At 37.9% G+C, this 27,413-nt stretch overlaps 1 protein-coding gene across 2 annotated transcripts in view; it reads right to left on the bottom strand.

Annotated features, from left to right (window-relative positions):
- Positions 1-27,413, bottom strand: part of LOC109073411 (chromosome-associated kinesin KIF4-like) — a 164,828-nt gene that overhangs the window by 61,992 nt on the left and 75,423 nt on the right. For both annotated transcript variants that reach the window (XM_042711200.1, XM_042711199.1), the window contains exons 8-14: positions 18,423-18,542; positions 13,764-13,939; positions 13,549-13,610; positions 6,901-7,033; positions 6,296-6,354; positions 6,096-6,201; positions 739-840 (exon numbers count right to left, since the gene is read on the bottom strand). In XM_042711200.1, the coding sequence (XP_042567134.1) occupies positions 739-840; positions 6,096-6,201; positions 6,296-6,354; positions 6,901-7,033; positions 13,549-13,610; positions 13,764-13,939; positions 18,423-18,542 (758 nt within the window). The remainder of the gene's footprint in view (positions 1-738; positions 841-6,095; positions 6,202-6,295; positions 6,355-6,900; positions 7,034-13,548; positions 13,611-13,763; positions 13,940-18,422; positions 18,543-27,413) is intronic.

The raw sequence follows: 27,413 nt of genomic DNA, 5'->3' as shown, positions 1-27,413 counted from the left end.
TATGGCTTCATTTGATAACCAGAAAAATGTGAATACACAGAATTTCAGAGGGGAAAAAACATTTCACATAAGGCTATTTTAAGAAAAAAATGTAATAAATTAAGTTGTTTTTATGCATTTAAATAATTACACTTGCTTAAACACAGAATTAGGTAACAAAACATATGGTAAAGAAAAAAATAAAACATTTCATAGGGCCCTAAACATGTAATATTTGGCATATTTGTTTTTACTGTAGTTTTTGGGGGGTTATTTTTCCTGTAAAGATATCGAGATATATATCGTATATCGAGATATAGCAAAATATATAGAGATATATTTTTTGCTCCATATCGCCCAGCCCTAATTATTATTATCTTTCAAACTATAATAAAATAATAAAACAAAATGGTACAAATAAAGTGCAGTACATGCAAAAAATGTAATGACTTTACCAAACGCCACACGCCAGAGATCCAACATGTTGCCGGAGAACTTTAAGCCCTGAATTACTTCTAATTACTCTGTCTGAAAAGTAATTTTACTCAGTAACTCAATTACTCAAATCGTTAATTACATCTTAAAATCCCTATAAACCTTGATGCATAGACAAGACAAATGACATTTTTATTCTTTCAATTTGAGTCAAACATGTAATGGTTTAGCCTTTTAGCTTTAAAAATTAACAGTAATCCCTTACTTTACTTCTACACTGGATAAGTAATTTAATTACAGTAACACCCAACACTGAATACATACCACTGGTGGGGCACTAGCAGAACACCCTGGGTGTAAGTCCAGAGCTGAAGGACTGCCTGAAGTCATCGCATCAATGGTGGCAGCAATCCCTGCACTCTCGTTCTGTTGGACCAAATCATTTGATTTAAATGCACAACTGTAAATCACTGTAAAATAATGACAATGAAATTCCAATAATCATAACACATCCAGGGGTCAGTTCTTCATACCTCGCTTAATTCATCTTAATTCATGATTCTGAATTAATGGTTCTTTTAATCCTGATAACTGGTCTATGGCTAATTTGATTCTTCAAACAAGTTAGGGGATTTGATAAAAATATCTGTATTAAATTATCTGAGATTACTCTATGTTGACATGTTCCTTGGAAAGGACATGGAAATCTGTGGGAGCCAGAATTCTTGCTGGTTGGTAGGGGATCAAATACTTATTTCACTCACTGAAATGCAAATCAATTTCTAACCTTTATGTAATGTGTTTTTGGTTGATATTATGTCTCTATCTATTAAAATACACCTACAGTACCATAAAAATTACAGATCCTTCATTTCTTTGGGCAAACTTACAAAATCAGCAGGGGATTAAATAAATATTTTCCCCACTTTAGATTATACAACATTTTAATTATTTTCAACATTTTTAAATGATCTTTTAAAGGGGTAATATGATGATGCTAAAAAGAACATTATTTTGTGTATTTGGTGTAATGAAATGTGTTTATGCATTTTAAGGTTCAAAAACCACATTATTTTCCACATACTGTACATTATTGTTTCTCCTCTATGTCCCGCCTTCTGAAACGCGTTGATTTTTACAAGGCACATCGGTCTGAAAAGCGAAAATACCTCAAACATGCCACCTAAACATTACACCCCTAAACATAACGAACACATCAATCACGTCACGAAAATACAAAACCAATAAACACAATTGTGATGCCCTGTCCGGCCGGAGCGATGAGACAAACATAAAACCCATTATAAACATGATATAAACATGATTTATAGTCATGTCCTCTTTTGGAAGGCCAAACAAAGTAGTTTCGCTTTCTCAACGAAACAGCGTCACACACGCCTTGAGTGAGCCGCAGCCTAGAGTGAGCAGAGGCAGGTGGGTTTGAGAATAACACGGCCAGCAGATTCTACGAAAGAGCGTCCGTTGGGCTTGCGGCAACCACATGTGATGACCCCCGGGCTGGACTCCACTTCGTCCATGGTAAAACCCAATCCGGCGATCCACAGTGCAAAGTTGATGTATTTTCTCAGCGTCCAGCATGGATCAGCTCCAGGCATGATGAAGCAGATATCGTCCTCTTTTGGAAGGCCAAACAAATTAGTTTCGCTTTCACAGTGAAACACGCAGCGTCTATACGACATGGCGGCAGCGACAACAACAATACTACAATGAGAATAAAAGGTATGCCTTCTTTCTTTGCGTGAACATCTGGGCGGCGTTATGCCACATAGTGACATAGAAATATCTCTTTGGATTTGAGACTTTAGTCTTTGCAACTTTACAGATCTTCTTTATGCACCAAGAGATTAAAACACTACAAAAAAAAAGAAAAAATACAAATCCAATCAAATAACCCCCCAAAAATAATTTTTCCTGGTTTAATAAGTAGGGGTGCACGATAAATATCGGCCGATAATTAATGCGCATCTCGTCAGTAAAGCCGGTTCTGTAATCAGCGGTAAATTCCATCAGGTATGTGGTTTCACATATAGTAGCTGTTACTACACAGAGTTGTTGTTAACTGACAAGCTGCGCAAATCCACGTTCTGCAAAGTAAATTTGCAGCTTTTGACTGCTGAGTGGCACTTTAACCACAAGTTATCAAGCAAATGTATCAAAACACATTTTTCGCAAACAGTGATTTGCCTTGTATGATTTCTGTGTATGATTTGCCTAGCCAATGTGTTACATTTGACGGCTGCAGTCGACAGAAAATGAAAGAAAAACACTGTAGTTCTGTAGTTAAAACATTGAATATTCACGGATGCAAATTTAGAAGCTACTGAAGTTATGTGCATTTCTTAGAATGAATTCAGGCAGGATAAATGTCAAGCCTTTGTGCCTGTGCTCATATTTACTCTAAGCTACGCAGTATTACACCATATTTTAGACTTGAAACATTTAACCCTCTGAGGTCTTGGGGGTTTTGGGGGCCTGGAGAAGTTTTGACATCCCCTGACTTTTGTGCTTTTTTCAGTTGCTTAACTTTTGTGCCTTTTTCAGTTGCAAAACAACAAAGTTTTGTTGTTATCATGTGTGTATACAAATAAAAGTAGACCCTTTACAGATTCGTTTGATGTATTGCTCTTATCAGTATGATCAAAACTGAAAGTGTAATTTAAGTTCTTTTCACTCATCAGGAGAATTTGCCTCAAAACGTGCATACGCGTGAATCGACTTCTGTCAATCCAATCCATGTCTGTAGCCTAGTCTGAAATAGGCTTCCGCTTTTAATGCTCTGATGCAAAGTAAACCAAAATTTCTTTAAGGTAATATAACACATGATTTATATTATATAAATAATGCTGCACTCCTGCTAAATGTTTCAAATCTAAAATATGGTGTAATAATTAGCTTGGCGTAAATATAAGCACAGGCTCATAGACTTGACATTTATCCTGCTTGAATTTGTTCTAAATGAGAAATGCACATAACTTCGTAAGTGCTAAATTTGCATCTGTGAATATGAAAATTTATCTAGGCCTACAGTGTTTTTCTTTCATTTTCCGCCGACTACAGCAGTCAATTGTAACATTGGTGAGGCAAAGCTGACAGCTATTTGTAAAAAAAAAAAAAAAAAGTCTTTTGAAGCGTTCGTGGTTAAAGCGCCATTCAGCGGTCAAACGCTGCAAATGCATTATGCAGACACGGTGGCGGCGGGACTCACGGCAGTAAAAACAACGTTCTGGTTGGCCACCTACTGTAGCAAATTTTGTTTTAGATCCTTAGTCTGTGCCTCACTCCCTCTGATGGGGAAGTGTTACATTGGTTCTCAAAATCCAGTAGTTGCACATACTAAGAATTTGGTCTCAGTTTAGGAAGCATTTTGGTTTGCAGGCAGCCTCTTTTCTGGGCCCCATTGTTTCTAACTGTTTATTCCCTGCTTCCTATGTAGATTCTACATTCTGTGTTTGGGAAGAGAAAGGGATCAGGGTACTGAAAGATTTATTTTGAAATAACAATTTTTGCTCTTTTGAACAGCTTTTGCATCATTTTGCTCTGCCCAAATCTAATTTTTTCAGATTCCTACAAATTAGGAGCTTTATTAAGAAAGTATTTCACCCCTTTTCAATGTTCAATTCTTGGATTTTACTCACCAGTGTGTGAGTTGGAGCTTGAGTATAAGTTTAGCACAGATATGTTGTCACTCGCCAAACACTGAGCGCTTCTGAGTTTCACTCTCTGTCAAGCGACCTGTGCTATTTTTCAGTTAATCTCAATGGATGCGCAGCCCACCTGTGTTTGTGTATTTGGCGTACCGTAAACTATAGTGTGAAGGCGCAGAACTCGCCGTCGCTTTCTCTCTCATGCACAAAGTGAGAGCGAGAGAGAAAGTCTAACATAACATGCAGAATTGATGCGCTACATGTAAACGATATTTTTTGTTGTATTTTCCTGTCAAAATAACACAGTTCCTTTATAATTCTTCAGCTTTTTAGAACTGCCGGGTTCTCCCCGGTAGTGGGTGGAACTAATGTGCAATTGGCAATCTAATTGGCTGACGCTCACCTATCATCATCCCTGTTTTGATTTCAGCGAATCCGTTCGAGCGAACGCACACAACCTGATTAATATTCATGAACCCAGCAGCTCATTAATCCTTAGTGCATTTTATATAGTTCTTATTAGTAGAATTTGTATTATAATTATTATTATTATCTTATCAGTATTATTGTTAGTTTTTTTTTTTGCTTTTTTTTTTTTTTAAAGGAACACTGAATGACCAAAAAAAAAAAAAAAGCACCACCAGTCCTAAGTTGTTAAAATGACCAATTTGCATTCATACATGGTTACCAAGTTTAAATTCGAATTACTAAACTTCTATTATTAAATAATACTGGATTATTATAATACTTGATATGATATTATAATGCTGTATATACTGTATATATAGTATAGTATTTATTGTCAATGGCGATTCAATTGCCAAGGTGTCCATAGAGGGTTGAGGCAGTATTGTTGAAGCAGGCGTTCAGCTTCTCCTGTGGATGCAGTGCTTAGACATGCTATTATGTCATAAAGTAGCACATACCAAAACCAGTCCATTTCTGAGCTTGGTTTGAATAAAAGATGCTTTTAAACTAACTAAAATGTTTTGAAACTTCATCTGATTCATTAAATTAAATGTCTTCATTTGATTACCTGAAAAATTTAAATACATAGATTTTCTGAAAAAAACAAAAACAAAAAAAAACAAAACAAAAAAAAACTAATTTCATAGGGCCCTATAGTTATAAAGATGTTTATTATTATTATTATTATTAATGCATTTTTGATTATTACAATTGAATTAAATAATTAAAATGGAAACCAGAAAAGTTTAATTGAAAAACTGAATTTGGAAAAAAATAAAATGGAATTTGGGATAATAAATCTGACTTCATAGTGTCTTACGTATAGCAACACAAAGTCATAACTCCACAACACTGTACAGAAACAGTGGTTGGCTCTCTTGCAATCACGCAAAACACTTACACAACTGCCTAATGCAGTTTTTTAATGGCAAGTGCAACTCACATCATCTTTAGAAAGTGTACATGTCTAGTTCTACTATAGCTCTTTCTGTTGTCAGCACATTTCCAGGTCATGCACTGTTGTAGCCATTCCTCAAGCAATTCCTAGTTTCAATTCATTCAAAGACCACAACAATTCCACCTTTATTCACTCTTGAATCTTTCTGTAAATGAACTCCGTGATTAGAAAAGAAAACCGTCTACTAGTGGTTTCAAGTCCAAAGCAAATCACATGTTTACATTCACCTGTTAGCTTAGCTTTTCCACATCAGCATTGCCATCTTTTTTCGGCTGAAGTAATTGCATCCTCGATTGTACTTTATTCAGTTCCTGTTCTTTGATTAATAATGGCTGTCTGACTTCTCATTTCTGCCCTTCCAGTCATATTAATCTGAACATGAATTTAGCATTTTAATTTCAAGTGATAAACATGACTGACTAAGTGCAGCAACTGATTATGTGGACATCGACATCATTTGAACTAGAAGTCCTGTTCCAGTCTTCCAAAAAAAAAAAAAAAAAAAAAAATTATAAAATTTAATAAAAAATAAAATAAAAAAAAACCACATTACATTCTCCACCAAATCCCAGAAATCCCAGTTCTATTACCTGCAGTTCTAGGATAAGCTGTTGAAGGTTCTGGATCACCTCTATATTTTCTTTCAGTTCCTGGTCTTCCAGGGTTTCCACAATCTTCTGTAGGTTCACCTTACACCTGAAACAGTGAAAAACATTTTCATTATTGAGATTTTGTTCAGATTTCTAAACATTCATAAACCTCCACAGATTGGTAAAACATTGAAACTTACGCTGCATGCTGCCTCAACTCCTTCAGGTTGCTTTGCAGTTTCTCATTTGCCTGCTCAATCTAAAAGAACAGCCAAACAACTAAATCAATACACAAAATTAGAAGAAAAATGGTTTAACCATACAACAAAGAAATTTGGTGGCAAAACTAGCCCAAGCTTCTATATTGCCAAACATCATCATTACCCAGAATAAACAATGGTTGGTGAATGAACAGTGATTAAACTGGAGCCAGTTGCATAAACTTAGCCACTATGTTAAGATGGTATCTTAAATATAGTTTGACCAACTAGCAGCTACCCAAAGAGTAAGAAGTCTTACGTTTTGGATTCAAGTTAGATCAAGCTACGTTTTTATGTAAGCGTTTCAAAAAAGTTATGGCCAGTTTTTATAAAAAATACAAAATAAATAAATAAATAAATAAATAAATAAAAAACCCTTTAGATTACTAATTTTAAGACTAGTCTAAGCCTTTTAAGCAACCAGCCCCATTTTTATTTTACCAGCAAACCATGCAGAACATTGGTCATTTTGAGCATCAGACACAGATAATGGATAAACTAACATTCCCTGAACCACACAGATGATGATGTCCAAAAAGTCTTACCATGATGATCCTTTCAAACATAAGTGCCGTCTGTCCTACAGACTCACTCAGCTCTCGGCTCAGCTTGCTGTTTTCACCTTGCAGACAGCGATTCTGCTCCAGGATGTTTGACACAGTCTCTGCTGGCTCAGACCTACAAATCAGACACATCTTGATGAACTAAGCTAATGATCTGAAAACAAATTACTTCAAAAGTCAAAAATCAATAAACCATGTGAGCAGCAACACTATGGTGCAATTACTACCTGGTGGTTTTAGCAAAACATTGCATGGTGGGCAAATGCATTTATCCAGGTAAACAAAAGAGGACTGTTAAAACCTCCTGCAGCCAGCTTGTGCCACTATGACTGTGCTCCACAACTAATGCTGTAAATTAGAGTGAATTATTGTATCCTGTTGTATTGCAATTATTAGGTTAAAAATGACAACAGACCAAACTGTTAAAAGGGTTCTAATATGCCCTTTTTTTAACAGATCATCTGATTACATCTTGAGATGTAACAGAAGTCTCAGGTGTCTCCAGAATTATCATCATAGTATCACCACCACAGTGAGAAAATCACACGAAATCCAAACACCAGTCAGCTGAGGAAAGACAGCTGTCTATTACTGCATTCATTACTGCAGGTAAGCGCATCTGTACCCAGAGTGAGCCAAGAGAGCTTATCTGATAGCAAAATCATCTTGAGACATATGCTTCCTTTAAGTTTCCTCGAGGGAGAGAAGTTTAAGAACAGAAAACACAAAGCACTGTAAGAAACTTTGCTTAGAACACCATCGTGTCGTGACTATTATTGTTTTTCTCAACATTAACACAATGGGAGACAATACAAACACAATAAACATAGGCAGACTAATCAAAAACAATATTTTTTGAAAAATGCCCAACCCTAGTTTATATTATTTAATAATAATTAATATAACTAGAAACTTTTTGTACAAAGCCAAATTATGTCCATTCTAATAATGATCAACAACTCATCTCTTTTCTTTGCTCTGAACAACCATAATGATGTTTTACAGACATGACTATTATGGACACTTTGTATTAAATCATATGTATAGTCGTAGCTACATGACAGTGCACGTCACGTTGCTGATAAAAGATACTGTGTAAGCTTATTGCTGTGATCGGTTTCAGGCTTACAGTTTCATAAAGTCAAGTCACCTTTATTTATATAGTGCTTTTAACAATACAGATTGTGTCAAATCACTTTACTGTATTGAATAGGAAAATAGTGCATCAATAATGAAAAATGACAATAGTAAAATCTAAATTTTCAGTTAAAGGCAGTACATCATTGAATTCAGTGATGTCATCATCCAGCTCAGTTCAGTTTAAATAGTATCTGTGCAATCAAGTTGACGATATCGCTGGATATTAACTGTCCCCAATTAAGCAAGCCAGTGGCGACAGCGGCAAGGAACCAAAACTCCATCAGTGACAGAATGGAGAAAAAACCTTGGGAGAAACCAGGCTCAGTCGGGGGGCCAGTTCTCCTCTGGCCAGACGAAACCAGGAGTTTAATTCCAGGCTGCAGCAAAGTCACATTGTGCAGAGGACTCATCTGGTTCCTGTGGCCATCTATGAGACAAGGTCTTTACTGGGGATCTGTCTCTGGGGCGCATCTAGTTGTCCTGGTGTCCGCTGGCATTCAGGGCTGTCGAGGTCATCTGTAGGTGCTGATCCAGCATCAGGGAACATACTTGATACGTACTGAATCCCTCTGATCTGAATACTGATCTGGTGGCTACGGTGACCTCGGAATAAGAAAGAATCAGACTAATAGCATAGATGCCATTCTTTTAAAGATGTAGCCAGTACATTGTGTGTTATTGGAAGTGTTATTGGATTTGATATCAAAAATCCCTTGACAATTTAGCATCCCCAATGTCTTGAGATCATGTTCACCAAGTTTGGTGGCGAACGGGTGGAAATCCTCAGAGGATTATATCAAATTCCAGAGCATGTGCTTTTTAACCCTCTGGAGTCGACTAACGCGAATAAGCCTTTTGTGGCATATTCTCCTGATAAGACCGAAAAGAACTTAAATTACACTAAGTTTTGATCATACAGATAAGAGCAATACATCAATCAAATCTGTAAAGGGTCTACTTTTATTTGTATACACACATAATAATTTTTTTTGTACATTTATAAAATAAAATAAAACAAACAGAGTGTGCTGTCTGCCGCCTTGGTTCTGCATGATCTTCATTTAGAAATGCATCATTAAAATTAATTGTAAGTCAGCAAATACTCAACAAAGAGACATGAGAGCTAGATCTACAGAACGCTTGACATGTCTACTTTTAAACTGAGCAACTTATCAAAAACAAATATTATGTGATAAAGTAATCCATATGAAAACAACGCGATGTCCAGTCTTTCACGTCTCCCTTCATTATATCTAACGCGACCACACCCACGAGCTGAGCGGGCTTTAGATATTACAATCATCTACGTGAAGCTCGCAGCGGGTAAACGCCCACTTCACAGCAAAAAAAGCAGCAAGACTGTACTTCACGTTTTTTTAAATGTTACTGTTCGCTTTGCGCTGAGAGGAATAAGACATAATTCACCTCAATAAGACCGCTGAGAGGAATAAGATTTGTATTACCTCAAAGAAGAATGAAGTGGCTTGACCCAGCAGAGATCATAAACCTAAGTCTTTTTTATTATTAATCTACTTGTATTACTTTTCATATAACTTGTACACATTTTACTAGTTAGACTTTTTCCAAAATAGAATTCCTGACTAAATGTATAATCAAGTGAAACATTATGAAATTTCATTTACATCATCTCAATGTTTCACGATGCCAGGATGTTTTTTTTTTTTTTCTTTTTTCATAGACAGCAATAAGATATAAAAATAATATGAGGTATGTGCCGGGTATGTGATGTTCATTTATATATTTCAACATGACACAATACCAGTCAAAACTTTTAAACAGTAAGATTTTTAATGTCTTTAAGAATTCTCTTCTGCTCACCAAGCCTGCATTTATTTGATCCAAAATACAGAAAGTTGCATTTGCTAAAGCAGTAATAGTGAAATATTTTTACTATTTTAAATAACTGCTTTCTATTTTAATGTATTTTAACATTTAATTTATTCCTGTGATCAAAGCTAAATTTTCAGCATCATTACTCCAGTCTTACTCCAAGTGTAACAATATACACTATACCATTCAAAAGCTGGGAGTCAGTATATATAGAAAAACTTTTATTTAGCACACAAGTGATGATAAGTACAATAATCATGTTACAAACAATGCTGTTCTTTCAATTAAACAAAAAATAATATAATAACAATAATAATAATAATAGTTTTTTTGAGTAGCAAATCAGAATATTATAATCTCTGTATGATCGTGTGACTGAAATAATGATGCTAAAAATTCAGCTTTGAATGTCAGCTTTGATTGTTCCTAATAAACTGTTTAACTGCACTTGCAAGTGAATCTCAAGTTATTTTGTGGGATAATTAAATATATTCTAAAATTACAAACAAAAAAATACACATTTATTTTGTCCTCACATTCTTTATTGTAACTCTTCTCTCTTGGTCACACACCTGGCTGAATGGCTCATTATGCAGCTCATTATGCGGGCCTTTGTCTTCTCAGGAGTGAATCACACTAATATTCATGGTCAATCACGCCTACTCGCATATGCCCTTTCGAAACAAACAGTGTCTTAGAAAATCAATCTATTGTTTTCTGTGAGCGAGTAAACAAGATGATTTTCACATTTTGAAGAAAAAATTCGAGGCTACAAGGTCCATATTTGACAGTCTTGTGAACAAATGTTCTCTAGGTGTTTTTTATGCCTTATTTCAGTGACTTTAAAATTTTAGTTTTCCACTAACCACACATAAACGTTGTTTTCTCAAAAACACAATCATGTACATACATGCTATTTACAAATTATTGTAGCCCAGACTGTACTGATTAGTGTTACTAGACTTTGCCATGTATATGTTTATAAGCAACTGAAAAAAAAAGTCAAAAGTCAGGGGATGTCAAAACTTCTCCAGGCCCCCAAAACCCCTTAGACCCCAGAGGGTTTAACATATCACTTCCTGTTGCCAGCAGGTGATGCTATGACTATAATCAAATACGGGCATGTACATGTGTTAAGGACAAGACTCTTATCAAACTTGTTAAATTTAGGGCATATTGGACACTTCATGCCTGAGTTACAGTAACTTCCTGTTTCACTGCATTAGTAGCATGCTTTAGCACTTAGCTAGGTGTTGCTAAAATGTTTTAGTATGTTTCTAGCATGTTGACAGCCTATTTAACACTTGTTGACACTTTTTAATATGTTCCTAGGAGTCCATAACAGTGTTCACCATGTCACTTCCTGTTGCCAGCAGGTGGCGCTATCACTATAACTGAATTTGGGCATGTGTGTTTTTTCAGGACATAACACATCAAACGTGTGAAGTTTGGGGCAGATCGGACATTTCTTGCCTGAGTTACAACAACTATCTGTTTAATAGTTGCTAGCATATTTGAGAATATTTCTAGCATGTTTAGCACACAATGGCACATTTTACTGTGTTGCTAATAGTGCATAACACTGTAAAACATGATACTTCCTGTTGCCAGTAGGTGGCGCTATAACTATAACCAAATATGAGCATGTAGATATCTTCAGGCCAGGACTCTAATCAAACTTGTGAAGTCTGAAGTAAATCATACACAGCATACACAAATTACATTAATCACCTCATCAAAATCAAAATCAAACTTTATAATGTTTCTAGCATGTTGCCAGCCTATTTAACATTTGTTGACGCTTTTTAATATGTTCCTAGGAGTCCATAACAGTGTTAACCATGTCACTTCCTGTTGCCAGTAGGTGGCGCTATGACTATAACTGCATTTGGGTATGGGTGTTTGTTTAGGTCAGAACACCTATCAAACATGTGAAGTTTGGGGCAGATCGGACATTGCTTGCCCGAGTTACAGTAACTTCCTGTTTCACTGTAATAATAGCATGCTTTAGCACTTAGCTACATGCTGCTAGCATGTTTTAGTAGGTTTCTAGCATGTTGCCAGTGTATTTGCCCCTTGCTGACACTTTTTAATATGTTCCTAGGAGTCCATAACAGTGTTAACCATGTCACTTCCTGTTGCCAGTAGGTGGCGCTATGACTATAACTGCATTTGGGTATGGGTGTTTGTTTAGGTCAGAACACCTATCAAACATGTGAAGTTTGGGGCAGAATGGACATTGCTTGCCTGAGTTACAGCAACTTCCTTTTTCATGGCGAAACATCAAATTTTGTCAGGCCGCCAGGGACATGCCCCGTGATGAAAACTCAAGATCTTCGCAAGTTAACATCACAAAGGTCTTATGATGACCCTAACCAAATCTGAAGATGATCCCATTAAAACTGTAACAAGAGTTCGTCAAAGTACGAGGCATGGTAATGGCAAAAACTGCACAAAAATCTTACAGGAAATTCAAAATAACGTACTTCCTGTTGGGTTTTGGATTTTGTACCAATTTTTGTACCTACTTTTTGTAGGTAATGGTGTGTTACACGTGTACTGATTTTCATGCATGTACGTAAAACATAGCTCGAGCTGCACTTCGTTGAAATTTTACAGGTGCCGCTATCAAGCCATTTTGCCACACCCACTTCTGAAACTTATATCAGATGTAAATTTTCGCCAGTTCTGACACGTGTGCAAACTTTTGTGAGGATTGGAGCATGTTTAGGCCCTCAAAAATGCAATTCACTTTGGAGAAGAAGAAACGGAGCAATTCCAAAAGGGTCCTCGCACTGTGGTGCTCGGGCCCATCACAAACAGTGAAAACCAAGCAAACAAACAAACACAGCAAGTGATATTATATAAGATTTTTTAAATAAACAATTGATTAAAACTCTAAAACCTTTTCAGGCAAATTCTTACTAAATAAGTCCTTAAGTGAAATAACTTCATAAAAGATCTTTCTACTTACTGTACATTAAAACCAGGACAGTCCAAAATAATGTTAAATAGAAGGGTGGATCTTGCAGAACATGCATAGAGCTGGATCTTCACTGTACAATAGGAATATTTCTGTAATAATCTCTTCAAAATAAACCCAAGTTATTTTGGTGGGTTATAGAAGACTTTGTGTTTCTGTATGTATCTGGTAATAGTTATCTCAAATGAAATGGTGAAATGCTGGTGAAGTGACTCTCAGAGCAGCTCTGGAGATTATGGAGTTCATTTCCTAATATATTGAGATGGTAGACACTGAAAAAAACTACAAGCGTCACGCATGCAGTATGTGTGTAGTGGACAAAACTGCCATTCCTCACACAGAGAAAGGCAGAACATGCAGATTTTATATTTGAATATTTTGCAGTTTAATGTTCACAGACATTAGTCCATATAACTATTTAAGTGTATAGCCTTTATTTTGTGTTTTACACATTGCGGAAATCACAGGGACCTAATAATATTTCAAGGATCCCACTGAATTTCAGTAATTTTACACTGCGATACAAGACTGTGAAGCCCACTGAGATACAAGTCTTTCACTCACGTTTCAATGAATCAACACAGCAGTATATCCGCACTTTGCTCCCCCAATCCCCCACAAATAAAAATTTAAAATCTTAAAGGAAAAGGCCATACCCTGTCAGCACAGGTGCAACACCTCCGCGGGCATGCAGGAGCATCACCTGAAGCTCTTGTACCTGTGTTATATAAAAAAAATATATAAATAAATTACAGAAATTAAAATCACTCGATGTATTAACTCAGCATTCTACTTTATTTTAAATAACCAGTCATGTAACAGTTATTTGAAAAGGACCTAATAGCCCCAAAACACCAAATAGACTTAGTACCTGCTGTCTGAGTCGCTTCATTTCTACTGCACGTGGATCAACATTGAGAACGGGCTTATTCTTAATTTTACGGGCACGGTCAGCATAGCGCAACGTATTGATCGTCTCCTCAATGTTGGAGTCTGCTGGACTAACACACGCAATCATCAAGGTGTGGCTGTTTCCTCCAAGAGAGTCTGCAAAGACAGTTTGTAAAGAATGTCATGAGCAAAAATAAAGAAAGAAACGCACACACCACCTTGTCAGGAAGAAAAACTAACAAAACTAGAAAAGAAAGTTTGCCAGTTTCACCATTGCTGCTGAACTGAAAACAAACACCACATTCCTACTCAAACCTTCAGCATTTTATGCTGCACAATGTTTCAAAGCAGCGTTATAGAAAAAATATTGCAGCAACATGAATTAAAAGGTTAAAAGACAGCTGCATCACCGTCTGGTACGGGAACTGTAGTGCAGCAGACCGCAAGACCTTCTAGCAGACAGTGAACACAGCTGCAAAGATAATCGGTGCCCCATCGGTAGAAAGGTCTACAAATGATGTGTAACATTTACAAGTGATGAATAGTTTTCACTATAGATTAGGGGATGCAGAAAGCTTTGTAAATGATTTATTCATGCGTTTACACATCATCTATAACAAGTGTTGAACACTTTGTAGTGTGTACTGCAGTGTAAGTGCTGACTGGTGAGGGTATAGACAGCTGTCTTCTGACACACATGGAGTCCTTAACTCTGTGTACCTGATGTGAGCTTCAGTGGAAGGTAAAAGCAGTTGAGAGGATCACTTCATCACTAGATCCCACACACTCCACACAGAACACAAGTCTGTGCTGATGAGTGAAAGGATTTTAACACAAGCCACTGGAATCACCTGACTAAGGCATTTATAAATGTTTATCCACTTCAAAACAAACAAATTACTCTTCTTAAAAATAGTGCTTTAGCATACCTGCATGTTTGCACTTTTGAACACAGACCAGCTTACAACTTCGTCAATAAATCATATACTGATCATTTACTAAAGGTTTATTCATCATTTGTTCATGATTAACAATTGTTTATTAAGATTATTATACAAAAAAAATTGACAAATACTTCAATGATTTATAAGTGATAATGTATCAACTAATAACTTATAAACCATCTACTAATGATTTATTCTGAGTATGGTTCATAGGTCAGTGGTGCCTGGGGCAGAAGTGGGTGGGGGGGGGGGGGGGCAAGTTCGGGAGTAAGTTCAGCTTCCTGACAGCCTGATGAATAAAGGTGTCCTTCAGTCTGCTGGTCCTGGCCTGGAGACTCTGCAGTCTCCTCCCTGATGGCAGCAGACTGAAGAAGCTGTGTGGCAGGTGTGTGGGATCACCTGCAATGCAGAGGGCTTTGCGAGTGAGACGGGTTCCGTAAATGTCCTGGACTGGTTTGTACCAAAATTACTCCGTCAAGAAGCTACTCCAGTGCCAAGGCCCAGCAAAAAGCCAATCACTTTCCACTCCAGACCAATCTAACTAATCAAAAGACAATAAGGGCAATGGCCCACCAATTTTCAGCTGTGGCCCACCCATTGAGAAGCTGGTAACTTTCCAGATGAATGTTATTTATCAAAATATAATAATTATAAATGTATAGTTTCACTATAACTTGTGCTTTAAAATATATTAAACGTGAGTTTTCATGGTCAATTACAGGCAGTTTATTAATTTTCCCTCTTCCTATAGGTGCATACCATAGTTTGTCAAAATAATGATTGGTCAGTTTCTATTTGATTAAAGATTAGAAACTTCTGAGCCAAATGTGTTTAAAGCATCATATTACCATTGGTACAGTGTTTGATCCGCTAAATACATGCGTTCTTTGTGGAAAGAAAAAAAATAAACATTGTGCTAAATACTCTTCTCCACAACAAACTGCATATTTGCAGCTGCGCTCATTTCTACGGTCTTCGATATCTACTCTCGTTTGAACGCGAACTGAGACAATTGATTATGAGATCATCTGCGAAGCCCCATCATCTAAGGAAATGCTTTACATACAGTAAACTTTAGTTAACGTTTGGCAATGCCTTAACTAACATTAACAATGAGAAATACATTTGGTACAGTATTAATTAATCTTTGTTGACATTAGTTAATAAAATGTAAACTTTTAGTTAGCTCAGGTGCGGTTAACAGATAAAACTCTTAATTTCAATAATGTATTAGTAAATGTTGAAATTAAAATTAATTTATTCAATGCTTTAGTAGTATTGTGTACTGAATCGTTGTTCTGTATTTTCTGTTGGCAATTTGATATGAAGTTTTTATATGCTACACTTTGCCCACCCAGTTTTATGTAGGCCCACCCACTCAAACATTTCCGGCCTCCTCCCTGCGCGTTGAGATTTTGAAAATGTCTGTGAAGACATCAGTGAGTTCCACTGCACAGTCTCTCAGTACACGCCTAGGGATGTTGTCAGGACCTGGAGCTTTGCATGCATTGATCCTGCTGAAGGATCTCCTCATGCTTTCTGGGGTCAGTGTCATCACCTGGTCACCGGGAGGAGGTGGAGTCTTCTGTGCAGTGGTGCTGTTTTGTTCCTCAAAGCAAACAAAGAAGGCATTCAGCTCGTTCAGCAGGGAGATGTTGCTGTCACAGGTCCGCGGTGGGGGCTTGTAGTCTGTAATGGTCTGTATCCCCTTCCACAGGCTCCGAGTGTCTCTGCTGTCACTAAAAAGATGGGCTATCCTCTTGGAGTACTGTCTCTTAGCCTGTCTGATGCCACGGTACAGGTTGGCCTTAGCTGTCCTCAGGCCCACCTCATCTCCAGCTCTGAAGGCAGTGTTCCGCGTCTTCAGGAGTCTGTAGACCTCCCCTGTTATCCACGGCTTCTGGTTGGCCCGGACAGTGATGGTCTTTGTGACGGTTACATCATCAATATACTTGGTGATGTAGGCAGTGACAGTCTCTAAGTACTGTTGGAGGTCTGTGGTGTTATAGTATGTGGCAGCCTGCTTAAACATATTCCAGTCAGTTGTGTCAAAAGAGTCTTGAAGAGTGTCTGACGACCCTTCCGGCCACACTTGAATTTGTTTGTGAACTGGTTTGGCGACTTTAACGAGCAGTCTATATGCAGGCATTGCAGTGATGTGGTCTGAGGCACCGAGGTGGGGGAGGGGGAGGGGGAGGGCTTTCTAAGCTCCTCTCTGTGCGGTATAAACAAAGTCTAAAATGCTTTTACCTCTTGCTGGAAAGTTAATGTGTTGGTGTATTTTTGGAAACACACTCTTTAAGTCCGCAAGGTTGAAATCCCCAGCTATGATGAGAAAAGCATCAGGGTAGCCGTTAGCCTAGCCCTGATACCTCCATGCTTACCCCTCTTCTGCTTCCTCTCACACCACTTGTGGCGCCTCCACTGTGGGCGAGATGCAGCAGTGGGGGTCAGTGATGGTGTAGGCCTCCGGAGCAGACCGAGATCTCGCAGCTGTTCCACATGCGTGGAGTTAAATTCTAAAAATGCGGTTCTGCCGACATCCAGCAGAAACTCACGACTGTATGCACGCTTAAAGACAGGTAGATGCGATGAAGACATACAAAAACACTGCGACTTACAAGACAAAAAAACAAAAAAAAACAAAACACCATTCTGACGGGACAGAGAGAAGCCACTGCGTGTGGACGTGCCGCCATCTTGAGGTCATGTTTTGTAAATGATTCGTTCATCATTAACTAATAACTCATAAGTGACTTATAACTGAATTAAAACATTACCAAAATTTTAACTTATCACGTATTAATCATTTATGAATGTATAGTCATGTTTTGTAAATGATTAGTTCATCATTAACTAATAATTTATAAATGACTTATAACTGAACTTTATTATAAAGTGTTACCCAATTCATATCTATTATATGCAATTCTCCTCTATGCACACTAGACACTTTTCACACACTCCTGTGAGTACATAATCCCACAAAAGACTCAGTAATATGTGTTTACATGCTCATGCACTACAAATCACCTTGCACTTTTCCCCAGCCAGCTGCTTGACTTACAATGTTTCTCTTTGCACATGTAGAGTTTATGTGTAGCATTTGTATAGTTTGTGTATATATATATATATATATACATATACATATATATATACATATATATATATATATATATATATATATATATATATATATATATATATATATATACATATATATATATATATATATATATATATATATATATATACTATATATATACATATATATATACATATATATATATATATACACACAAAGTCAAAATCTGTCAGTAGGTTAGTTGTGTATAGGTAGAGTATATGTGAAGCATTTGTATAGTCTGTATTTTTTAGCTTATGTATAGGTAAACATTTGTATATAGTATATAGGTTCATACTTTACTTCATCGTTGTATGTCTGTATTTATGTAGCACCGTGGTCCTGTGAGGCATGACATTTCTTTCCACTGTATGTCCACACATGTAGCGGAATGACAATAAAGCTCAACTTGAACTTGAAAAAACAAACTTTGCGTTGGCCTGACAAAGCGTTGTCTGAAAGATCAAAATGTTCTGAATAATTTGAAGTTTATTCTGTAAAGACTCTCACTCACTGCTATTAGGTGCATTGAAAATAAAGTGATTTTATACATGGACTGAATAAATCTTACCCTGTAAGAGGCGTGTCAGTTTGGAATCCCTGTATGGCACAAAGGTCCCCTTCTTGCTTTCATCACCAAGTGCACTGATCACATTCCCCAGACACAGCAGTCCACGGTTAATGCTGATTCCTGTGGCACAAATCAAGTCAAGTCAGGTGCTTAAGGAAAGAGTTAAAATTCTGTTATCTCCAAACCCATGACTTTGCTCAAGAAACACAAATGTAGACATTGGAGAATATCCTTGCTGCACTTTAATATAATGAAAATTAGAGGTTGACCGATTGATCAGTTTTGCCGATTAATCGGCACAATAGTTCATTGGTGGAACTATCAACAAAAATCCATATAAAATTCCTTAAGAGTTCTTCTGGGTTGCGTCCTTTGCTGGAGTGGCTGAGATGGTCCGCTGTCATTCTACAGTATGAGAGCGACATCTAAAGGTGGAATCACTGACACCATGTGCTGCTTTTGACACGCGAGGCTGCGTGCTGCAAAGAGCGGGACACTTCAAATTGTGGATTTAAAACAAAAAACAAAACCCTGTGTTTACAGTATACTACAGTACATGTTTTCATATTATTAAAGTAATTAATTTGTTGACAAGATGCTGCATTAGTAGCAAAAGAACAGAAGTATGTTTGCCATCAAGGATGAAAGGATGCGGTTAAAACACTGTGAACAAAATGCACTCAAGTCTGACCCAAATGTCTGATGTCACAATTGTTACAATCTATTTGCATTAGTTTATATCCAACCGGTCACTTTTATGCACGTGTTATCCATCGAAGATGCAGATTTAAAGCTAGTGACATGAGAAAGCACACTGATATGTTCATGCAGCTAACGGAAATCCTGCCGCTCCACAGAGCGCAACTCACATAGTTTTCCATTAAATTACATTATATTTGTCTCAGATTGTTGTTCGTATATATAATCCACCCAAGGCTGGAAGATTGTGTGTTATGCATTCAGCGAAACGTTTGTCTTTCTGTGGCTCTAATAAAGTCTGTATGCTTCATATAGAGAGCTACAGTATACTTTCTCTTTCTGTTTCGCTCCAAACTTCAAACTCCTCGACGCCACCTTTATCTGTTTGTTGATTAAATAAACTGTTCTGAACTGCTGGTTGAACACGAAGCATCCGGTGTGTGATACCTGCAAGTTATAGACGCAACGGGGTGTTTCTTATTTTAATTGGATGATCATCAAGTGTTCCAAAGTTAAAGCAAATAAAGTGTGAGAGTATACATATACATATGTACAGTATCTCACAGAAGTGAGTACACCCCTCACATTTTTGTAAATATCTCATTATATATTTTCATGCGACAACACTGAAGAAATGACACTTTGCTACAATGTAAGTTGAGAGTGTACAGCTTGTATAACACTGTAACTTTGCTGTCCCATCAAAATAACTCAACACACAGCCATTAATGTCTAAACCGCTGGCCGCAAAAGTGAGTACACCCCTAAGTGAAACTGTCCAAATTGGGCCCAATTAGCCATTTTCTCTCCCCGGTGTCATGTGACTCGTTAGTGTTACAAGGTCTCAGGTGTGAATGGCGAGCAGGTGTGTTAACATTTAGTGTTATCGCTCTCACTCTCTCATACTGGTCACCGGAAGTTCGACATGGCACCTCATGGCAAAGAACTCTTGAGGATCTGAAAAAAAGAATTGCTGCTCTACATACAGATAGCGTAGGCTATAAGAAGATTGCCAAGACCCTGAAACTGAGCTGCAGCACGGTGGCCAAGACCATACAGCGGTTTAACAGGACAGGTTCCACTCAGAACAGGCCTTGCCATGGTCTACCAAAGAAGTTGAGTGCACATGCTCAGCGTCATATCCAGATGTTGTGTTCGGGAAATAGACGTATGAGTGCTGCCAGCATTGCTGCAGAGGTTGAAGGGGTGGGGGGTCAGCCTATCAGTTCTCAGACCATACACCACACACTGCATCAAATTGGTCTGCATGGCTGTCATCCCAGAAGGAAGCCTCATTTAAAGATGATGCACAAGAAAGCCCGTAAACAGTTTGCTGAAGACAAGCAGACTAAGGACATGGATTACTGGAACCATGTCCTGTGGTCTGATGAGACCAAGACAAACTTATTTGGTTCAGATGGTGTTAAGCGTGTGTGGCAGCTACCAGATGAGGAGTACAAAGACAAGTGTGTCTTGGCTACAGTCAAGCATGGTGGTGTGAGTGTCAAGGTCTGGGGCTACATGAGTGCTGCCGGCACTGGGGATCTACAGTTCATTGAGGGAACCATGAATGCCAACATGTACTGTGACATATTGAAGCAGAGCATGATCCCCTCCCTTCAGAGACTGGGCCGCAGGGCAGTATTCCAACATGATAACGACCCCAACCTGTGAAGCTCTGGTGAACTCCATGCCCAAGAGGGTTAAGGCAATGCTGGAAAATAATGGTGGCCACTAGGGCTGCAACTAACGATTATTTTTTTGATTAACTGATTAATCGGATTTAAAAAACAAAAAAAAACAAAAAACAATTTTCTTTATTTTAATTTTATTGACAAAAACACACTATTCCACATTCTGCCCAATGTCCTTCAGACAAATGTGCCACCTGAATGCTATGAAAACATACAGTGCTTAATTTATTAGACCACCTGTCATAATAGAGAAAACAAATATTTTAGGAATCTGTCAAAAAAAAATAAAAAAAATAAATAAATCTAAAAATGTTAGTCATTTATTGGCCAAATAATAAACCAAAACAAATAAATAGTATTTATTCACATTTATTCAAAAATGTCCTCCTTTGCCTTTGATAACAGCTTGCATGCTTGCTAACATTGTTTATGTACTTTTTGACTAATTAGGTATCTGAATAAAACAAAAAAACCAAAGCTCTTGACTATTTTTTCTGCCTTTCTTTCATAGATAACAGCAATAATTATATTATAGCCTTTGAAATAGCCTACTACTATAACTAAAGAGCTTACGCATATTGGAATACAAAAAAATAAAAAAAAATAAAAAAAAATACCAATAATTACAAGAACAGAAATTTAACAAAAGCACCTTACAAAAATTTACAAAATTGGTTACAAACCTTACATAAATTTGTTTTAAGAAATTTGTTAATCAAATGTAGGTAATATAGTTTAAATCTCTAGATCAAAAATTAAAATAAAGATAATTAAGACGAATAACATCACAGTTATGTTCTGCAGGAACACGCGTCACATGCACTTTGATCACAGTCAGTCTCCTCCTACTGTCATTTCTTTATCCTGTAAAAGCGTCTGACATTTATATTCAGACAATTACACGATGCTGTCCTTTCAGTTTCTAGTACTCTCATAAATTACTTGCACCACATGTTGACTTTTAAACTTATTTAATGTTCAACAACATATATCAGCACAGGGAAGTTTTTTTTTTTTTTTTTTCTTTTTTTTTTTTTTTTTTTCGCTGAATAGTGTCTCCCTCTACTGCGTTCTGTCTGTTTAAAGGGGTTATATGATGCTTTTTTAAAGCTCATTATTTTGTGTATTTGGTGTAACAGAATATGTTGAGATGCTTTAATGTTCAAAAAACATTTTTCAAATACTGTACAATACATTATTGTAGGTCCTCTATGCCCCGCCTCTTTCAAACAAGTCATTTTCTACAAAGTCCCGCCTTCTGACAAGCGCAGTCTGCTCTGATTGGCCAACCAACCCAGTGCATTGTGATTGGCAGATCACCGCAAGCACTCGTCGGAAATGTAACGACCCTTTCCATAATCGCGAGCTTCATCTTTCAAAATAAATGTAAAGAAAGTAAATAATGTCCTTAGTTTTACCATCAGTTCAAGCCCGAAAGGGCAACAGAATCGCATGACAGACACAGTGATGAAGCTCTTATGTGTTTGCAGTGCACAAGCCACGGACGGTTAAGACAGCTGACTCCACTGTTTGACCGTCTCCAGGGCTCCAAACTGCGACTAAAACAGTCGCATTTGCAACCATAAATATTAATTTGCGAGTAACGTTTTTGCAGAGGTCGCCAGTGGCGACTACCCGCCGAAAGCTCCTCAGGATTTAACCGCTAAAAAAGTTTTCTCAGGCGGATGATTTGCTTCATTCTAGCAGTGCCCCGTCTGTGATAAAACTAACTCGGACCGAGGGTTAATACACACAACTACCCCGAGTGTGGACCTGCCGCGTGTACAACAGCTTTCAGCCGAGATCGGCCCATAGAGAAAAAGCCGTCTGTCAGCCAGAAGTGTTTTGTAGAGTGGCCCATTATCTTCTCACCGATGCCGAGACTGAACCGACAGAGACGCATTTCAGCCAGAATCAGCCCGAGTGTTATTGCTATCTGGGTATATATTTACATGTTATAACTTAAAAATTTAAATGTAATGCCTTTTTTCCTAATTGTTTTGTGATCACATCTTTTGTTATGTTCACGTATTAAACTGGGACGATGCGCATTAAAGTTTTAGTGGAAAAATAGAGTTTCAACAGTGCTGACGCACACAGTCTACATCAAACTGCGCACACAGTCTCAGCTCCGCTGTGCGAGAGAGAAATTACGGAGACGTAAGAAGGGAAAGTGCAGAAAATACAGCGTCTATTTCGTGCACAACTTGAACAAACTAGAACAGGTAAAGCTGTCAGCTGTGTGGATATTGGCAATATCGTTAACAATTCTCGTTTATAATAATTACTAATATGGCTTCTTCTCAACAAGATCTTGGTCTGTGTTCTTTTAATGTGTGAACTTCATTATTTGTAGTGCAACTGCCGTCCAGTAATCGCAAAAAGCTATGTGCTTTGTAACTTTTTAATAAAAAGTACCAGCTTTAAAATTATCCCGAATTCATAACGAAATTCAAACAATAGGCTACAGTTTTGGCGCTCCTTAATGGGGCAGGCACGGTCGCTTTAGTGTCTCTGTTCAAGGGCAAGTGAACCCATTTAATCTTTCTCTTTACTAATATAGTACATAATGAACATGAATTAACATCAAAAGGTAGGCTATTTTATAAGAGATCCTACATTACAACTTACTGAAATGTCTCATGTAGGAGGAGCCCAAGCTACACTCAGTGGTCAAGTGATGCTTATGCTCCATGATACTGATACTGTGTAATAAACAATTCTTTGTGACTGTAGATTTCAAGCTGGAAAAGACATTTAGTTCCCACTTTAAGTGAACCTTAGTTCCCAGGTCATCTACAAGATGGATTAAAATGCTGATAAAGTCAAGAAAAGATGAGACAAACACATGACAGTATGATTGAAATGTTGAAATGTAAATAAATAAATAATAATCGTAAACACGTTTATTCTGTGGCACCTAAAAAAATTATTACGTTTTTTTCTTATAGGAGCCAATGGCTCCTTACTCGATTTTTTTGTTTGGAGCCCTGCGTCTCTCTCCCTTCACACACACACACGCCGCACAGATACTATTGGCAAAACTCCACATTTGAACATTCAATAGCAAATACTTAAACTAATGACAATACATACTTACAGTAGCTGATTCAGAGGCAGAGTCTTAGCAAAGTCAGAATTACCTCCTCTCCTAGGTTCACAAAATGGTCATCCATAAAATGCGTTGCTGTTCTGTTGTAAGTAATCTTAAAGATTCCTAAATGTACTTTCGGAAGGCCAAATAAAGTGCTTTTTCTTTAGCCCAGATACATACAGCATCTCCCTGACATGGCTGCTCAAACACTAACTGCGGTTACTGAAACCACGCCTTATTCTTTGCGTGAACATTTGGGCAGCATTACGCAAATATTTCCACAGTGACGTAGATATGTGGGGGCGTGTTTGGATGAGCCGTTTTAGGGGGGCGTGGCAGAGTATTAACTTTAGAATATCTCTTTGGATTTAAGACTTTAGTCTTTGCAACTTTACAGATCTTCTTTATGCACCAAGATCTTGTAACACTCCAAACAGAAAGGAAAAATTGAAATCACATCATATGACCCCTTTAATGTGCATGCCTGCCGTGCCGGCGCTCTTTCAGTAAAGAGTTCAAATTATGCAGACTGTCAGGACGGGCCTTTATGCAAAAATGGAATGGCTCGTGTTAATTTGGATATGACCGTAAACAAAGTTTTTTGTGCTGAGGACGCACACACGTATCTGTCAAAGCGACTGACAGGGCAAGCCATTACGCTAATGCATCAGCTTAAAGCTTAAAATAAAGATGTCACATGTTTTGTGCAGCCTGGATAAAATACTTTTCCTGCAGAAGCTCATTCGGTTTCCTCCACTAATTTTAGATGTACTTTTGCCCATAGAAATGCGTTACTCAGTGCTGTATTTGATGCGACTGGTTGAAGTTGGACGTGCGCTGTGGGCAGACCAGACTAATCGATAATGAGAATCGTTGTTGATGATTTTCATTATCGATAATAATTGATTTTTATCAATTAGTTGTTGCAGCCCGAACGGCCACACAAAATAGACACTTTGGGCCCAATTTGGACATTTTCACTTAGGGGTGTACTCACTTTTGTGGCCAGCGGTTTAGACAATGTCTGTGTGTTGAGTTATTTTGAGGGGACAGCAAATTTACACTGTTATACAAGCTGTACACCCACTACTTTACATTGTAGCAAAGTATAATTTTTTCAGTATTGTCACATGAAAAGAAATAAGATAATTACAAAAATGTGAGGGGTGTACTCACTTCTTTGAGATACTGTACATATGTATATTGTATGTATACCCTCACACTTTATTTGCTTTAACTTTGGAACACTTGATGATCATCCAATTAAAATAAGAGCCACGTTGCGTCTATAACTTGCAGGTATCACACATTGGACGCATCATCGTGTTCAAGCGGCAGTTCAGAATGGTTTATTTAATCAACTAACAGATAAAGGTGGTGTCGATGAGTTTGAAGTTTGGAGCAAAACAAAGAAAAAGGATACTGTAGCTCTCTATATGAAGCATACAGCCTTTGTGTAGATGTACATGGCCATTTTTAAGCATGACTGTTTGGATTTATATGAAATGATAACCTGTACAATTTGTTAGATTGCATTTATAACATTAAGGTTAATATACGCTGTAGACGTATTGTTCCATGTGTAGAGTGTGTTAATTCCAATACCAATACATTTTTAAATATTAAAGTTGCATCTGTTATCATTAGTTAATGAACTATCAACTAACATTAATGATCCATCTATAATTATTTCACATTGATATTTTTATGCTATTTAAAAAGCATGGTTCAGTACTTTTTCTTTTTTTAATAACAGTTGATTAATCGGATAAATTGACTAAAATCCATAATTGGTGGACCTCTAATGCAAATGAATGGGTTGTTAAGCTAAAAGTAAATTTTTAAAAATACCCTTCAAAACACGCAAAGAGGTGGTCAGATATGCTCTACAAAATCAAAGTATACTAAGTTTCATGTATAACATCACAAAATAAGTCAAGTTATTAAAATGCAACAGAATGTTCATATACATCGATCAGGCATAACAGTGTGACCACGTTCCTAATATCGTGTTGGTCCCCCTTTTGCTGGCAAAAAAGCCCTGCCCCATCGAGGCATGGACTCCACTAGACCCCTGAAGGTGTGCTGTGGTATCTGGCACCAAGATGTCAGCAGCAGATCCTTTAAAGGTGCACTAAGAAATTTTTGAAAAACACTTTTGACCACAGTGTCGGACCGAGCCCCAAAACACACTCACAGCCAATCAGCAGTAAGGGGCGTGTCTAGCAATAATAGGTAGAAGAGAACACTCAGTGAGTGCACAGAATGAATATTAGTAGATCAACTACTGATAGTGAGAGATGGCAGATATATTTAAAAAAAAAAGGGGGGGGGGGGGCGGACCTTCAGAGGAACAATACTAAAAAAAGAAGGGTTACGATAAGACAAGAGTTAGGACCCAAGTAAACACTGGAGCAGCTTTTCAGCGGTGGAGAGAACTCAAGGAGCAGAAGGGAATTGGACACTGAGGTTGCGTGGTTTCTTCTTGATAGGTGAGTTATGTTGATTTGGCTTTTTCACACAACTTTTCTGTGTTGGCTTTTTCTTGAAAATGCTATGGCCGGCAGGAATGGCAGATTATGCCATCGTTGCTGCCAAGGATGTGCACAAACGTGGGGCGGAGTTATCAAAATAGGGGGGAGGTCCTGTTGGGGTACTGGTGTGTTTGTTTTGGTGCTTTCAAATATCAACATCGTTTGGCTAAAACCGCTTGGTGCACCTTTAAGTCCTGTAAGTTGCCAGGTGGGGCCTCCATAGATAGAAATTGTTTGTTCAGCACATCCCACAGATGCTCGATTGGATTGAGATCTGGGGAATTTGAAGGCTGAGTCAACATCTCAAACTGGTTGTTGTGGTCCTCAAACCATTCCTAAACCATTTTTGCTTCATGGTAGGGAGCATTATCCTGCTGAAAGAGGCCACAGTCACGAAGGAATACCATTTCCATGAAAGGGTGTACATGGTCTGCAACAATGCTAGATGTGTCAAGGTAACATCCACATGGATGGCAGAACCCAAGGTTTCCCAGCAGAACATTTCCCAAAGCATCACACTGCCTCAGCCGGCTTGCCTTCTTCCCAGAGTTCATCCTGGTGCCATGTGTTCCCCAGGTAAGTGAGACACACGCACCTGGCCATCCACGTGATGTAAAAGAAAACCTCATTCATCAGACCAGGCCACCTTCTTCCATTGCTCCATCGTCCAGTTCTGATGCTCATATGCCCACTATTGGTGCTTTCGGTGGTGGACAGGGGTCAGCATGGTAACCCTGACGAGTCTGCGGCTACGCAGCCCCATACACAACAAACTCTGAGGCACTGTGTATTCTGACACCTTTTCATCAGAAACAGCATTAACTTCTTGAGCAATTTGAGCTACAGTAGCACGTCTGTTGGATCGGACCACACTGGCCAGCATTCGCTCGCGAGGTGCATCAGTGAGCCTTGGCCGGCCATTACCCTGTTGCTGGTTCAGCACTGTTCCTTCCTTGGACCACTTTTGATA

This window comes from Cyprinus carpio, chromosome A21, assembly GCF_018340385.1.
Source record: "Cyprinus carpio isolate SPL01 chromosome A21, ASM1834038v1, whole genome shotgun sequence".
Classification (NCBI taxonomy): Eukaryota; Metazoa; Chordata; class Actinopteri; order Cypriniformes; family Cyprinidae; genus Cyprinus; species Cyprinus carpio.
Note: the sequence above shows the minus strand (reverse complement) of the source record. Positions and strands in the feature narration are given on the sequence as shown.